Here is a 13,677-nt window from a genome sequence, read left to right as displayed (position 1 = left end):
ACTTCATTACTAAATGAACTTATTCATAATACAGCACAAGACAGTTCTTTTTGAGATATGAAAATCCTAAGGGAAAATATTGTTTTTCCCTCAGTGTTTCAGTATTGGGAATGGCTCTTTGAAACATGAGTTGTAGTTAACTGTATTTCCACAAGAAGGTATTCAATCTTATTAATTTATATAATATCAACGTGTCTTTTACAAATATATAAGGTGACTGGGATGGGATTCATGTTGACATTGATGCCATCCACAAGAGAGCGGAGACCCAAGACAGCGTAGATTTTGCTCCGTTAGAGACAGCGTAGATTATACCTGCTTTATGTGTTTCATGTATCTGAAGGTTAGCTTGTCGCCTCCCGTTTTCACAGAAAATTATACAAAATAAAATCGCAGTATATCCATACCGTCTTGGCATCACCCGGCCAAATGATTTTGCTCTGCTGCCCCTGATTGTGACTGAGCCCCCTGCCACCCCCGAAATGCTTCCAGCAGACACTGTTTCTGGATGCTTCCTATCCCCGAGACACCAGGCGTATCCTCTCTAAAGACCATCACTAGCACATTCAGCACTTGGTATAGCTTTCTTAGGATGTTAAAGTATATATGTATATACTTTTTAATATATGTATATACAGCTTACAGCTGGTGTCAGCATGGCGCCTGTTATACTAGAAGAGACTCCCAGCAAACACAGCAGGACGGAACTGTTCTTTATAGCCATTGCTTCTGTCTCCGCTGTACAGGGCTTTGTGAAACTTCCTGTAAATCCTCCTCTTTTACAATCACCTCCCCAGCGTCCCCCAGTGTCCCACCCTGTCTGTACAGCCAGGCTCTCTAGTTCTTCCTGAAGGTTAAGTACCCTCTGTCCTAATCAATGGGAATCACCTCAGCTGGCCGGGCAGCTCTCGGTCCCACACAGGTTAGGAAGGATGAACAGATGGGATTGGAGTGGGGTTCAGCCGGAGTACTCTTACGTTGTGGTTTTTGTTGTCGGTTTTCTTACTATATATCACCGGCCGATCCTGAACTCAGTGCAATCCTGCTGCCTCGTTTTCCCCAGTGCTGGAATTGCAGACATGAGCCGCTACACTTAGCTTTCTAGTTGTGTTTCTTTATTTCACACATAATTTTTACATTTCAGCAAAAATATTCCAATGTCATTAAGGAAATTAGAGCAAAGGACCTTGAGATCAGACTACACAAGAAGAGAAAACATGAAATTCATCGGAGGTAAAAGAATTTGGTCATGACTTAGCTATTTGATCGGGAGAAAGGCGATATTTATCTTTCAGTTTTCAGAAACCGCTTCATGTTTCCCCAGACTTAAAGAGTTTGCCGCCCTTTATGACACAATCAGAAACGAAAGGAATAAGTTTGTCAACCTCCTTCACAAAGCCCATCAGAAAGTAAACGAGATAAGAGAAAGACACAAAATGTCATTAAATGAGCTGGAAATTTTAAGAAACAGTGCCGTCTCTCAAGAAAGGTAAGAGTCAAGACAGCCAGAGTCCTCCCAAAGCCTTGTCCTCTGTGTATTTGGCAGTCTGTAAGATCCTGGTGGTCACGGCAGAGGCAAGACTTTCAGAGAGGGGAAGGTCTATTCCCATACCATGCTTCTCAGGTGGGCACACTTCCTGGTTTCTAGAGTCACCTGTATTAATGAATGGAAAACTCTAACATAAAACTATGTTTACTATTATGATCTGCTGATGTTCATTTGCCCACGGGCAGTGATGGTGCAGGCCTTTAATCCCAGCACTCGGGAGGCAGAGGCAGGCGGATCTCTGTGAGTTCGAGACCAGCCTGGTCTACAAGAGCTAGTTCCAGGACAGGCTCCAAAGCCACAGAGAAACCCTGTCTCGAAAAACCAAAAAGTATAAATCTGATCGTCTGCAGGTGAGGTCAGAAGACAAATGACCTCTTAGGTATCGTCCCTGGTTGTAGGTTTGAAGCATGTGACGTGCATGCGGGAGACCACAGCAGATTTGCTAAGAGCAAGACTTGCAGGCTAAACTCTCAGCTCACTCAGACATTCTCTGTGGGACCTTAGGAAGTCACTCCACTTCTCTGGACTCTTTCCTTATACACGATCCTCGTCATTATTTTGCAGGATCTTTTGTTACTAAATGAGTTAGTTCATCTATGTAATAATACCAGAAAGAATATTTGCCCTATGCCTAGATCTGCTGGACTCTTTCACCTAGTTAGCTCCTGATCGCTGGAGATGGCATAACCCTTGGCCATTATTGCCCAGTTGACTTTGATAAATATAATACCAAATACCTGACCTGAAAGGCATGAAAAAGAGAAATTTCCTAGTCAGATTCTTCCCTGGAAGGAAATTAAAGTACCACATCTAGGCTGTGACGTCATCCAGCCTGACCCATGCTCCTAGGCTGAGTCCTCAGCTCCAATTGGGCGTGGGCATAGAAGCCCCTCTATCCTCAGAACACGGATGTAGGTTTGACAGAGATGGCAAGGGACCCTTTCACAAGAGTGTAGCACAGAGGTTGATACAATGACAGCATCCTCACCCCACTACAGGAAGTCTTGAAAGCATCGTGCAGGGATGTCATTTTGGAAGACACACTTTTTAGACTTGTTTTGCAGACACCTTCAGTATTTCCGAGGAACATGATCCCCTCCCCCCCTCCACTGTGTTTTAAAAGGAAGTTGCAGAACTCCATGCTGAAGCACTCCAATAACGTGACCATCAGGGAGAGCATGCAGAACGACGTGTGCAAAATCACCACCAAGCTTCAGGAGATGAAGGAGAAGAAGGAGGCGCAGCTGACCAGTATGGACCGGCTGGCCAGCATGATCACCATGATTGAAGAGGAGATGGTGCAGCTGCGCAAAAAATATGAGAAGGCTGTTCAGCGTCGAAACGAAAGGTAGGGGCCATGAACGGGCTGGGGCCGGGTGCCCAGGGCACCTCTGTAGGGGCCACGAACAGGCTTGAGCAGGGGTAGGGGCCACGAACGGGCTTGGGCTGGGTGCCCTGGGCACCTACTGAGATGTAGCCGTGTTCTTTATCCGTGGGAGGGAGCTGTGTGCTTTGCACAAAAACAAAAAAGACCATCTGTGGAGGGGAAACAAAAAGGAGGGCTGGGACCTGGAAGATCACAGTCTCTGAGACAAATGGACAGCGGGTTCTCAACCTTCCTGATGTTGAGACTCTTTAACACAGTTCCTCAGGCCGCACTGACCCCCAACCACAGAATCACTTTGTTACTGCTTCATAACTGTAATTTTGCTACTGTTATGAATCACAATGCAAATATATGATATTCAGAATATCTGATATACCACCCCCTAAGGGGTCATGGCCCACAGGTTGAGAACCGCTGCTCTAGGGTAACAGTGACTCCTTCTGGATCAGCCGATGTGTGTCAACTCTGTAGCGTCTATCCATTTGGGCAGTGTTTGTTCTCACCGGCCCATCCTCCCGTAAGTAACACAGGCTCAGGAGAGGGCACACTTCCTCCAGCCTGTAAGCGTGCCATTGGCAGGGCGACTCTTTAACAGCCCCACCCACCGCAGTTGCTTGTGCTATGTGAGAAACTGACAGGTGAGACGTTCAGAAATAATTCAGATTTCATGAAATTTGTGCGGTACTTCTTACAAAGCATTGGAATGCTAGCGCCCGAAGGTACAGGACGGTAAAGCCTTGCTGTCGGCTTTTGTCATCGAGGGGATTTGATAAGAAGCCGCTTTGACGACAGACAAACCGACGGGGCAGGTGGAGAACTAAGGTCAGCCAGGCCCAGCTGCACACACACGTCGGAGCGAAGGGCAGGTTTAGAAAGATTAAGGTGGCAGTTGTGGTAACGGATACAGACACCGTGGGAATATCTTTAAGGTCCTTGACAAACAGAACTTTCTCAAAGGGCCAATGAATGTTCTTTCTGGGTTAAAAAAAAATCCTATTTGGCTCCTGGCACAAGTCAAAGTCAGGCCCTGGTTAAACCAAAGCTGCAGAGGGGGAAAGAAACCTCACTGTGTGTCTATGCTGTGGCTTCCTCCCAAGGAGGGGTATTCCCACTGAGCCTGTCAGCATGGTTACAAAGGGCAGGGTACTGAGCATCTGGTACCAGAACACTCACTTTTCACAGAACCTTAGGGCCTGGCCACTCCCCCCAGAATCTCATTCCCAGGTCCATTGCCTAGGGCTTCCAGCTTGGCAAATTTGGCCCAAAAAAAAGATGTGCAGAAAAATCAGCCTTGGGTTTTGCTTTGTTCTCATATTGGGAGCCAAGTCCCCTACCCCAGGGAAACCTTCAGGGCACAAGCTGCGGCCATCCTGCTGTACAACTGGCCTGAGGATGGAGGTGCCAGTCTTACCCCCAGGAAAATCCAGTGTGTGGAGTTAGCAACCCACTGGGGCATGGCCTGTCTTCTGAAATGCTGTTGTGTTGATGTACGCTGTGAGTCCAAAGCCAGAGGTAACCATAGAGCTAGGAAACAGAGACATCAGCACCCATTCAGACCCTTGCTCTGGATTTGACCGCAGTGGCGTTCAGCTGATAGAGCGTGAGGAAGAAGTGTGCATTTTCTATGAGAAAATAAACATCCAGGAGAAGATGAAGCTGCACGGGGATGTCGAGATCCACGTCCTGGATGAGAAAATCCGGTTCCTGAAGCTGAAGATCGCCGAAAAGCAAAGACAAATCTCCGTGACACAGAAACTGCTGCCCACCAAGAGGGCCCTCGATGCCGACCTGGCCGTGCTGCAGATCCAGGTGGGTGAGCAGTGGGGGGCGCCTCCCTCAGCCGCTGGCTGTCTCCTTCCCCTTGTTAGTCTGTAGATGATACGGGTTCTTGCACGGAAGCCATGCCACACCTTCACGTTGTGCGATGTTTGAAGCCGACTCTGAATGCTGCTCCAGGATGGGTTTTCGGGAATCTGAGCTACACGGGTTTTGTTTTGTTTTTCGTTTTATGTTTTTCCCATGAGGCATCGTCTGTTTCTTGGGGTCTGGGCCACCCCAAGATTTAGCCCTACTTCATCATTCCTATAGCTCCATCCAGAGAGATCTAGGCTCTCACCACCTGCAGCCTAATTTTGGCACTGATGTGGCTGGAGACCACCTAGATAGGCTGTTTAGTCCCCCTGGCTTATCGAGGCAGGGTCTCGTAGTCCTTGTTGGTCTGATATGCCTGTATAGCCCAGGCTAGTTTCACACCCATTGCAACCCCCCCACCCCCGACCCACCCCCGCCTCAGCCTGCTGAGTGCGGAGATGATGGGAAATGCCGCCACAGCGAGCATTTCTGACGTTCAGGGGAGGAATGGCGGGCTCAGCGCTGCCGCTCCTCAGCCTGCACACTTCATTCACCTCCGTGGTCCCCAACAGCAAAGACTGAAGTGTGGATAGACGCCTACTTTCTCTACCACGAGACTTTTATGAAATAGAAAAGAACTGGACCGACATATTTGTGACCCACACTTTTCCCCCACTGACTCAAGCAAGGTCTCAGGACCAAATCCCATCCCATATTCTAAAGTGTCACCCTTGTTTAGGGATTTTTTTTCCTGGTTGTTAATTAAGGTGCATTCAATTAGTCAAAAGAGAAAAAGAACAAAATGACAAAGAGAAAGAAACTCTGTCCCCGAGAATAACAGTCAGAAACTCGAAAGTGCATCTCCTCTCTCAGCACACATCTCAGCTGCAGTTTCCCACCTAACTCATGGAAAGGATCTGTGGGCGTGGACACAGGGTCGGCTTCCGTACCTCAGTGCACTGGGATAGATCAGCTCTATGTAGATGACAGATAGCATCTTCCAGCTGCACAGCTTCGTCGGGGTCATTTATAGCCATGCTCGCCGGATTTTTAGCCATAGTGGCTCCCATTTAGGACAACTGACTGGATTGCTCCCCACCAAGGCTCCGGGAGAATCTCCCCCTTATTCCCTGGCTCTGACGCCAGCTTCCACCAATGGTCAGCCTGCACACAGCACCTGCTCCACTTCTGTGCTCCTCCACTTCTGTGCTCCTCCAGGGTAGATTACAGATGGATATCCTCCTCAGTTGTCTCTGAGAGCAGTGTGTGAGGCTACATTCCAGAGAAGCGAAGAACTCCATGCTAGACCTCAAAGCTTTCTGGGGCCGCTCATCACTGCGCAGGCCCCCCAGGTGGTCTGTCTTGCAGCTTCCTAGTCCACCCGCCTCCAGGCTCACCATCCTGCAGTGCACCTGAGACTCTCGACTTAGCACGCTCCGTTTTACAGAACAGTTCAGCCTTCTCCAGCTCTTTCCCAATACGCAGCTTCAGGTCTGTCATTGCCCATGGGGAACGCCAGGATGGCTAACAAAAGGGCCCTTACCAAGTTGTCAGATAGACCAGATTCTCTCTTACAGAGGCACAGGTTTCCAGGTTAGCGGCAAATCAGCACTGTCGTCCAACGGACAATGCTAATCTTCCTTCTTCCCATTTATTGTGTTCTCCTAAACCAATTTTCACCTAACAGCCCCGCCTTCCGCCTTTTCAATTTTTATATATTTATGGAAGAAACCTGGTCAAACTATAAATTATAGACATTAGTCTATGCTATGTTTATACAATAGTGAAGAAATTATAAACTCAGCAGGCATATATGAGAGTTGTTAATATTTTATATGCGAAATGGTACTGTAGTTAAATTTTATCTTAATTTGTTGTGTTTTAAATTGGGTGTAGTGGTGCATACTTGTAATCCTAGCATCTGAGGAGGTGAAGCAGGAGAATTCTCATGACTTTGTCAAGCTGTATGATAAGACCCTATAACAGAGGAGGGGAGAAGAAGAGAGGGAAAGGGAAGGGAGGGGAGGGGAGGGGAGGGGAGGGGAGGGGAGGGGAGGGGAAGAGAGAGAAAAAAGAAAACTGGTTTCTGTTGAGACACGCAGATGTTGGGATTAAAGGTGTGTGCCAACTACTCACGCAGAGGCACCTGGATGATGTGTGGTCCCACGGGTGCTGGAAGTCACGGAGGCATGGATGAAACTGGAGCAGCTGTGTTGGGAATGCTGGAGCTGAGAGAGACAACTGTGTGGAAGTTCACGTTATTCTCTCTTTTGTGGATTTTTGACATTTGCATAATTCAGAAGATTTGATAATAAAAACTACTCATTCTTAGAAGTGGCAGCTACCTACAATGAAATGAAATAAGAATTCAGTTTTAACAAGACAGACCTGTTATATATCTCATGCTGCTATACACCATGTCTGATGGCATGCCTCTGTCACCTTGGCGGCCTATAAATTGAGACCTGTGGGCCATATGTAATTGGGAACAGCTGTGTAGAAAGGCACCCATTCGTTTTCAAACTGCACTTGACACGTGGTTGTATCCAGGCCGACTGCGGGCCTGGAGAAATACCATACACCTAGGGCAGGCCGCGCTGGCCCTGTAGAGCCGCATGCGCATGCGTAGGGCAGGCCGCGCTCGCCCGCTGTCCGCCAGTTCTCGGCTCTGTCGCAGTCTGGTGCCCATCTGAGTTCTTGCATTTTGTCATTTTCCTGTTTTACATCATTTTCAGACTGCTTTTTTCTTTTCAGTCATTTTGAAATATATTTTATTTGTCCCAAATCCCAAGAGCTATCATGAATCCTGTTCTCCTGGACCTTGTAGAAACTGATCCATTTCAGCAGTCCTGGAAATCCCGCGAGCTAGTGTAAGACACAAGAACGTTGTTTTCATACAGAAAGTGGAGACCGTGCCCTTAAATTCCCAGTGGGAGAGTTAAAGGGAGGCATTAGTCTGGTTTTGTTTAGTGGGTGTAAGGATCTCATCTGCACGCATGTACGTGCACACCACATGCACACCTAGCGCTCACGGTGATCATAAGGAGGCATCAGATGCCCTGGGACTAGAGCTACGGATGGCTGTGAGCTGCCACGTGGGTGCTGGGAGCTGAAGCCAGGTTCTCGGCAGGAGCAGCCAGTTCCCCGCGAGGCATCTGTCCTGCCCTCTCCAGGCACAGGTTTTGATACGAAAGCCCCATATTTATTTCTTAGTTTCCTCATTATGAAAACTAAGGAAATATCAAGAGGTGTTACTAATCATTTCTGTCACTGTTTTTAAATGTCACCACTTAAAATTCTTATGACAGAGAAGAGTACCTTCAATTGAAATTCTAAAGTTTTATCTGTATCACTCCTGAGTGTGGTCTCTAGCACCAAAGTGCAGTTTTCAACTCCCCTAGTGCTGCGACCCTTTAATACCGTCCCCCATGTTGGGCTGACCCCAACCATAAAGTTCTTCTTGTTGGAATCCTGCTCCTGAGCAGCGTCTCAGTTCCTGAGAGCACTGGAAATAGGTATTTTCCAATGGCCATGGCCCACAGGCTGAGAACCACTGCACCACAGTTTATTGATTCACCCCATGGAATCAAACCTCATCTTTGTCACCTGCCACATGAGAAACCAAAAGTCCCTGAAAAGCAATTGAACAAATGGTAGGAAGCTGCAAACAAAACTTAGGGTTGTCACGGTGCTCCCTTCCCCTTTGGAAGCTAAGGGTGAGTGTGACTATCATCCTTATGAGTGCCATCCCCCTCCATGTCTCAGTGATGCCATGGCTGAAATCTATTCGGAGGGTGTCTCTTCAGCAAAGAGGACACACATGACTGAGACTGTTGATCACAGAGCACATGCTGGGTTGGCCTGATAACTAACTTCCTTCTATGGGACATCATTAAGGCCACCACCAACACCGGGATCCAGCTCCCTGCCTGTCCGCTGCCCCTGTCTCTAAAACACCCGCAGTGGGGCAGCAAGGACCACTCTGAGCCCTTAGCCACACAGCATCACATGAACAGCACACGCATCTGGGAGCAACGGAAGGGCTAGGGATTCAGCCTTCTCTCTAGCGAGACAGACAGACAGACAGACAGACAGACAGACAGACAGACACGGCCTTCCCATGCAGGATCCATTCCACACAGCATCTGTGTAGCTCCACTGATGAGCTGAAGATCCTGCTCACACCATCTGAAGAGTCACATTAAAGCTGACGTGTGTTTCTTGTCCAACAGTTCTCCCAGTGTGCAGACAGAATCAAAAGCCTGGAGAAACGCTTTGTCAACCCCGACGGTAAGGGCAGAATCCGCTTCATTCCCGGGAAAGATCTGACCGAAGAAGAAATGATCAAGAAGTTAGACATGGTAAATGCCCTGTTTAAACACACCTCTCTCTGCTCACACAGACAGCGGTACAGTTTCCCCTTTGGCGGACCCATCCTTCTTCATTCCTCTAGCCACTAGCTGCTTCCTAGTTGTAATGTAGTCCTAAATCCTACCTTCGATTCAGATATTTACCCAAGGAAGTAAATATCAGTAGTCTGAACGTTCAAAGGCGCCCTTCTTTCCTAGTCCGATAACTCATTTTGTCTTCTTGAATGAATATGTTAATTGGTCATCCTGGTGGGGATATCTGGAAAGACTGGCATCGTGGGTACCATAAAGAGCCAGAGATCCATTGTCCACCCAGGGCAGAAGAGCTCCCATGGGTGTCTCCGGACAGGGCCCAGCTCCGGGGACTGTCAGAGGTCTTTTCACAGCCCAGAGAGCAATGTGTGTCTGTCGTGGGGTGGAAGATGGGCTGCGAGTGGAGACCGTGCCTTACATAAGTCGTTTTTAACTCCTGCCGAAATTGTTTCCAACTGTAGCTGGAGCTTCAGCTGGCCAAGAAGGAGGAGAAGTTACTGGAGAAGGATTTCATCTATGAGCACGTGTCCCAGCTCACCAAAAGACTCAAAGGCAAAACCCAGACTTGCAAGGAGGACACGCTGCTCTTAGCCAAGAAGGTCTGCCTGAGCAAATCCATCTCCCCACCCCTCACCCTCTCCCGGCCCCAACTTCCGCTATCACCTCGTTTCCCACTCTTAGCTTGTTGAGAAACACTAGGGAGATGAAGCTTTATGAGTTTAGAAATATAGCAAAATGTAAATATTAGTCCTGAACTCAGCTCCCTGAGTGAATCCACTTCACAGGAAGGAAGCCCAAGCTTCTCAAGGACGGCACTTAAGTTTTAGTTAGCAAGAGAGTTTCTCAAATATAACCATCATTACCTTTGTAGTTTGTGTACAAAGTAAAACCCTTTCCATTTCTTTCTGAGCAGAAAGCCTCACTTTTCCAGTGGTCTGAGTAGGGATTGCTCCAATACAGAATTCAGCCAGAGCCCACAGATGAAAAGGGACCGCTGACGACAGACAGCAGGAGCCACACAATCCCTAGGCTGGCTGGAGACTTGAAGCCTCTAGGGGCGGCACTACTAACAGCAACAGCTAGCAGGAGGAAGGCAGTGGCTAAAGGCAGCAGAATCATCCGTGACCGTAGAGGATGGTGCACTTGCCTGGCTTCTGTGGGCTCTTTGAGCATCCTCCAGAAGAGGGCTTTAACACTTAGCAGAAGCTACTGAATACTTGCTACGTCCTGTCCCACCATACCTGAGGCAGACACATAGAGCCAAGGGCACACACACTCTTGGCAGCGCAAGAAAGGAGGAAATAAATGGTGACTGAGTCTACATTCATATTTCTGAGTGCACCTGCCCTGTCTGATGAGGTGAAAGGTTCTGATACCCCAGACCAGGCTCCAGAGGGTAGGACTTCCTTCCTCTTTTAGCTTCTCGGTTCCTTGCATATAATAGATGCCAGAGAAATAAGGACGAGTGGGTAAACACTCAGCCCTGTGCTAGAGACAGCTTTGCCAGGTTATATTAGAAACAACTGTAAAAATTCACCTTAAAAAATGGTGAAAACAGGGGGCTGGAGAGATGGCTCAGAGGTTAAGAGCACTGACTGCTCTTCCGGAGGTCCTGAGTTCGATTCCCAGCAACCACATGGTGGCTCACAACCATCTGTAATGAGATCTGGTGCCCTCTTCTGGCCTGAGGGCATACATGGAGGCTGAACACTGTGTACATAATAAATAAATAAATCTTTTAAAAAAAAATGGTGAAAACACCTTTTCATGTGGGCTTTGAGGCCAATAGCAGTAGTGTATACAATTGGGCCTCATAAACAAAGACATGATAAGATTCATTTAAGCCAAAGGGCTTTGTCTGAATTAGCACCCTCCCCCATGTTTCTGTAAACATCTCCTTCCTTTCCTTTGCAAAAGGAATTTCCCTCTCTTGAGAGAGAGTCACTTTTTTATTGAAAGGCGATTTCTCAAAGCTGATGGCAGAATCTCTGGAAATTACTTGTAACACTAGAGAAACACAGAGTGGCCAGAAAGGCCCTCAGACAGCTGGAAGGGCTCAAACCGATACACCCATATTATCATTACAGCCAGAGCTTATGAGTAGGCGAGAACTTAGGCATGGAGAACACTCCCCTCTCCTCCTTACCTCTTGAAAACAAACACTAAGCTAGCCAGCCCTCAGTGCTCTCCAACCTAGAAGATAAGCCTTTTTATTTCTTTGTTTTTCCTTATTTACATAACCAAACATTGGGTTCTATCCTGGTTAGTTTTGCCAATGAGACACAACCTATAGTCACTTGGGAAGAAGGAACATCTACTGCCTAGATCAATAAGAGGGTGTCGTGGCTGATGGTTGATGTTGGGAGCCTAGCCCTGTGTGGCAGTCAGATGTAGGCTTTCTATGACAGCTAGCTGAGCACAACCCAATAAATGAACCAGAGAATAAGCCAATAGGCAGGATTAATACTCTGTGGTTTTTGCTCGGATTTTTGCCCTGACTTCCCTCAACAACAGAAGCGTAAGCCAAAAGCCCTTTCTCCACAAGTCTCTTCTGTCAATGCTTTTTCATGGCAACAGAGGGGTGAGCTGAACAGGCTCAGTCCTGCAGCCTTTCTCAGGCATTTTCTGTGAACCCCGGTCCATTGTTGGCTCTTCCAGGGAAGACTGCCCACACCAAGCGGCCAGTAGTCTGCTTGCTTCTCTGCATCCTCACGGAATACCTCTATCCACTAACCTCGGGCTCTCTACTTCTAGATGAATGGCTACCAAAAACAGATCAAAGATGCTACTGAGAAAATGATGGCCTTGGTTGCCGAGTTGTCCATGAAGCAAGCCCTGACCATTGAACTCCAGAAGGAGGTGAGGGAGAAGGAAGAATTCATCTTCTCCTGCAGTTCCAGGTTAGAAAAGGGCCTGCCACTCAACAGAGAAATCGAGAAGGACTGGCTGAAGGTACTCCGAGATGAAGAAATGTATGCCTTTGCCACCGCAGAGAAGTCCCGGGTAAGTGTTGACTCCCATGCTGCGCCATGTGCCGGGAGAGGTTGCCTTAGGAGTCCATCCTCTCATGATGCGGTGGATGGCCCCTTATCTGAAAGGCTTGGTAGAAGAGATGCTTTGAATTTTCTATGATTTTCATGAGATATTTAGGGAGTGGGCCCAACTTTAAATCCCAGATTCATTTGTTTCATATATACTTTACACACATGGGCTGAAAGTGATTTTAGTGCAATATTTTAGTATATTTGTATTTTGACTGCCATCATAATACGATGTCAGGTATGGAATTATCTTCTTTTGACGTCATATCAACCCTAAAAAGGTTCGGAACCTCTTGGACCTCAGAGTTTGATAGTTGGCAGGCTCAACCTGTGTGTGAGTCTCCCGCTCCAGCACACATGAAAGAACGGCTAGTAGAAAGGAGTTTGGTGTGTAGAGAAGCCTTTGTACTAGTAGTCCAAAGCACCGCCTTCCTCCCTGAAGAACACCCGACCAGCACCAAGTCCCAGCCCACGGTCGTACCCTAGACTGTGACGTCTGAACACTATGGCCTCCCCGAGCAGGTCTATGACTGTCCTAACATTGGCTTTACCTCTAACATGGCTTCATCTGTCCTCTGACACTTGCTCACAACCACACCTGACTCTTCCATGTCTGTCTGTCACGGTCTCCACAGCCATATTATGGCTACCACAGCCTTCGACAGAACCACACCTGGTATGTGTCATAGATCCCCATGCCACCCCTTTCTCCTCCCCAGTGACCAAGGTCTTGCTTGGTCACGGAAGCCACCAGCAAGTTCGGTTCCTCGCTCACCCATATAACTCCATGATGGCTCAATAGTTTTAAGATTAGAACGAGGCATCTCTTGTCCAGATGTCCACATCATGGGGACACAGTTTGCTCAGACTGTCACACGAATGGTACTGCAAGGGTCTTGTTTTGCTTTCTCACCCAAGACCTTAAAAGGTGCGTTCAAAGACACAGTAGGAACCCCTGAACAAGGGGTCTGGCTTATAATTCTGGGCTCCCTAGGACCACCCTTCCTAGGGCACTTGGGGTCCCCCGTGGCGTCCCTCTGTCTTTCTCTACCATATAGTTCACATCAGCGCTGCAGGAAGTTGTTTCCCGTGAGCACAGGCAGAGCATTGACCCTGAGGTTAAACCACGCTGCTTGCCATTCCTTCTGCTTCCATTCCAATCATTTCTGCTTTAACATTTGCCCCCAGTGACAAAGGAAAAGCACGGCTGCCTTTGTCAAAGCTGTGGAACCAACAGAGCTCAACCACAGACGGTGAGCTGAAGGACGGTGCATGTGGAACCCACCGTGTAAGGGTTCCCGCACCAAGCCCCAGCATCAGCATGGTGCTTGAGCTATGCCCACACCCATGCAGATGACAGGCCACAGAGGTGGGGCGGGCTTCACGCTCCTGTGCTCATCCCCTCTGCCGAAGGTTGTGGAATATTATTTTAAGATACGTTATATT

General features: G+C 48.0%; 1 protein-coding gene across 1 annotated transcript in view; it reads left to right on the top strand.

The window, feature by feature from the left end:
* The window catches only part of Ccdc146 (coiled-coil domain containing 146), a 110,450-nt gene that overhangs the window by 95,746 nt on the left and 1,027 nt on the right, over positions 1-13,677 (top strand). Inside the window, exons 11-17 of the mRNA XM_038315583.1 lie at positions 1,145-1,233; positions 1,325-1,489; positions 2,673-2,897; positions 4,517-4,745; positions 9,020-9,148; positions 9,652-9,789; positions 11,945-12,193. Of these exons, the coding sequence (XP_038171511.1) occupies positions 1,145-1,233; positions 1,325-1,489; positions 2,673-2,897; positions 4,517-4,745; positions 9,020-9,148; positions 9,652-9,789; positions 11,945-12,193 (1,224 nt within the window). The remainder of the gene's footprint in view (positions 1-1,144; positions 1,234-1,324; positions 1,490-2,672; positions 2,898-4,516; positions 4,746-9,019; positions 9,149-9,651; positions 9,790-11,944; positions 12,194-13,677) is intronic.

This window comes from Arvicola amphibius, chromosome 18, assembly GCF_903992535.2.
Source record: "Arvicola amphibius chromosome 18, mArvAmp1.2, whole genome shotgun sequence".
Classification (NCBI taxonomy): Eukaryota; Metazoa; Chordata; class Mammalia; order Rodentia; family Cricetidae; genus Arvicola; species Arvicola amphibius.
The sequence above is the reverse complement of the archived record's forward strand: the minus strand, read 5'-3'. Positions and strand labels throughout refer to the sequence as shown.